Source organism: Elephas maximus, chromosome 20 (assembly GCF_024166365.1).
Source record: "Elephas maximus indicus isolate mEleMax1 chromosome 20, mEleMax1 primary haplotype, whole genome shotgun sequence".
NCBI lineage: Eukaryota > Metazoa > Chordata > Mammalia > Proboscidea > Elephantidae > Elephas > Elephas maximus.
Window position 1 is genome coordinate 75,797,633 of NC_064838.1, and position 2,576 is coordinate 75,800,208.

The following is a 2,576-nucleotide window of genomic DNA, read 5'->3' on the forward strand; positions in this document are numbered from 1 at the left end:
ACAACCTTTGAGGCAGGAAGGACAGTACTTCTAATAGTGGAATATCATAATATTTAGTGAGATATTCATGAAGAGGGGTTATTTTTGGTGCTATATAGTTCATATTGTGAAGGTACTCACCACAAAAATTACCAACTCTAAATACTCATTCTATGTCAATTTATTTGTTTAGTGTTTATTTTCAACAGCAGAGAAAAAGTTTCTTGAGGGCAGAAATCCTTTCCTTCTCTGTCATTGTTGACTTCGGTGCCAAGCACTCTCGTTTTTTAAAGAAGGATTATTAAATGAATGAATGGCTCTAGGGCCTCTGACTGATTTTCTCTATACAAGACCAACTAAGATTTAGAGATAGAATCTCTTATTTGTAGGCTCAAAGCAATCATCCAAGAAGGACTAGAATTGTTAAGGGAAGACATATTGGGATCTTTGGAAAAGAAACTCGGTAGATATTTCTAAATGTTTATTATGGATAAGCCACCTTTGGAGATTAATAGTGAAGAAGTGCTCCATGTCCTAATGGACATACTCATAATTGTCCTCATGATTTCATTACAGGTCTTGTTCTCCTGAGTTCTCATCTTTGAAACAGGTCTTGTAGAAGAGTAAATGGGACACAGTAACAATGTAACAGAATTTGTCCTCCTGGGACTCACTCAGGATCCTGAGGGCCAAAAAGTGTTATTTATCATGTTTTTGCTCATCTACATTGTGACGATGGTGGGCAACCTACTTATTGTCATGACTGTTATTGTCAGCCCATCCCTTGGCTCTCCCATGTACTTCTTCCTTGCCTATCTGTCATTCATGGATGCTGTTTATTCCACTACTATTTCCCCCAAAATGATTGGAGACTTACTCTGTGATAAAAAGACTATTTCCTTTGTAGCTTGCATGGGCCGACTCTTTATACAACACTTATTTGGCGGTGCTGAGGTCTTTCTTCTGGTGGCAATGGCCTCTGACCGCTATGTGGCCATCTGTAAGCCACTGCATTACTTGACCATCATGAATCGACAGGTTTGCATTCTGTTGCTAGTGGTGGCCTGGGTTGGAGGTTTTTTGCACTCTTTGGTTCAACTTCTCTTTGTGTACAGCCTCCCCTTCTGTGGTCCCAACGTTATTGACCACTTCATCTGCGACATGTACCCATTATTGGAACTTGCTTGCTCTAACACCTATTTTATAGGCCTCACTGTTGTTGCCAATGGAGGAGCTAACTGTATGGCAATTTTTATCCTTCTACTAATCTCGTATGGAGTCATCTTACGCTCTCTGAAGACTCACAGTCAGGAAGGGAGGCTCAAAGCCCTGTCTACCTGCAGCTCCCACATCACAGTGGTTGTCCTCTTCTTTGTTCCCTGTATTTTCATGTATGTTAGACCTGTTTCCAACTTTCCCATTGACAAATCTATAACTGTGGTTTATACAGTTATCACTCCCATGTTGAATCCTCTGATATACACCCTGAGAAATTCTGAGATGAAAAATGCTATGGAAAAAATCTGGAGTAGAAAGTTAACCACATGTAGAATAAGAATTTGCATCCACACTGAAAATATCATTGCTAATTCTAAAGCAAGAAATAGACAAAAATTATCACAATGAACGATTAAGTCAATTCAATGGATTCTCTACGAATACTTCTCTTTACTGATACAAAGGCATCTAAAATGCAGAGTAAATTATTCTTTGACATTACAGTTAAACTAATAGAGGCATTCTAGAGGCTGGATAAATGGCATAAGTATTTTTCCTGTTATAAATAAAAATAAAACTAAGCTCACATTATAATTTTATTTTTCTCAGTATATACTGAAGCAGAACTTAGAAAAAATTTTTTTCCTTTTAAAAAGACAAAAAAAAAAAAAAACAGGTTACATTTGAAAATTTCCTATCATCCCAATTAATGAGAAAACAATTTGGCCAATACTTAGAACAAATTTTTGAGGCCAAGGGTGTGTTTTTAAAATTTTATGGTTCATAATTCTATGAGCACAACAGCTTTTTTTAGCTCCACTATGCATTTTGTGTTTAAGATTATTTCTGTTCCTCTGGGCAATGTCTATGTATTTATAATTCTGCACATTTTAGTGGGATATGATATTGTGTTTGTTTTGAGACACCATCAGTGAACAATTTTGATAGATGGGATGGGGTTGATGAAGAAAACTCTTTCTAAGTCTTGATTAGAGGTCAGATACTACTCTTTCACTTTGGATTTAAAAATAACACTAATCTAAGTTATAAACATATTTATATTTTCCTCATTAGTTATTACGTGCATTTTTTCTGATTCTGAAAAGATTAGATAGAGCTGCTGATTTTATCTTCATGAAATTGAAGATATGGAAAGAAATGTGTTATTTTGCATCAGCAGCATGTTTCCTAAAAGTTGTATTAAACTTAAATATTTTTTATGTAGAGAGACTTAGTGATGATCTGTTTTGGTAAAAACAAAATTTTGTTTTTTTCAATTTTATTAAAAAAATTTTTTTTCTCAGCCTACAGCCCATCCAGAAACTGCCCAAAACCAGAAAGCAGAAAGAATTTTCTCAGTGTAATATGGAACATTATCT

The 2,576-nt window shown here is 35.4% G+C and overlaps 1 protein-coding gene across 1 annotated transcript; it reads left to right on the forward strand.

Annotated features, from left to right (window-relative positions):
• Positions 1 to 606: 606 nt before the first annotated feature.
• LOC126063679 (olfactory receptor 4A5-like) lies at positions 607 to 1,605 on the forward strand. Its single transcript, XM_049862097.1, has one exon. The coding sequence runs from the start codon at positions 607 to 609 to the stop codon at positions 1,603 to 1,605; it is 999 nt and encodes a 332-aa protein (XP_049718054.1).
• Positions 1,606 to 2,576: the final 971 nt, after the last annotated feature.

Excerpts from the sequence above, each read along its gene's own strand:
- LOC126063679 (XM_049862097.1), top strand. The coding sequence starts at position 607 with ATGGGACACAGTAACAATGTAACAGAATTTGTCCTCCTGGGACTCACT.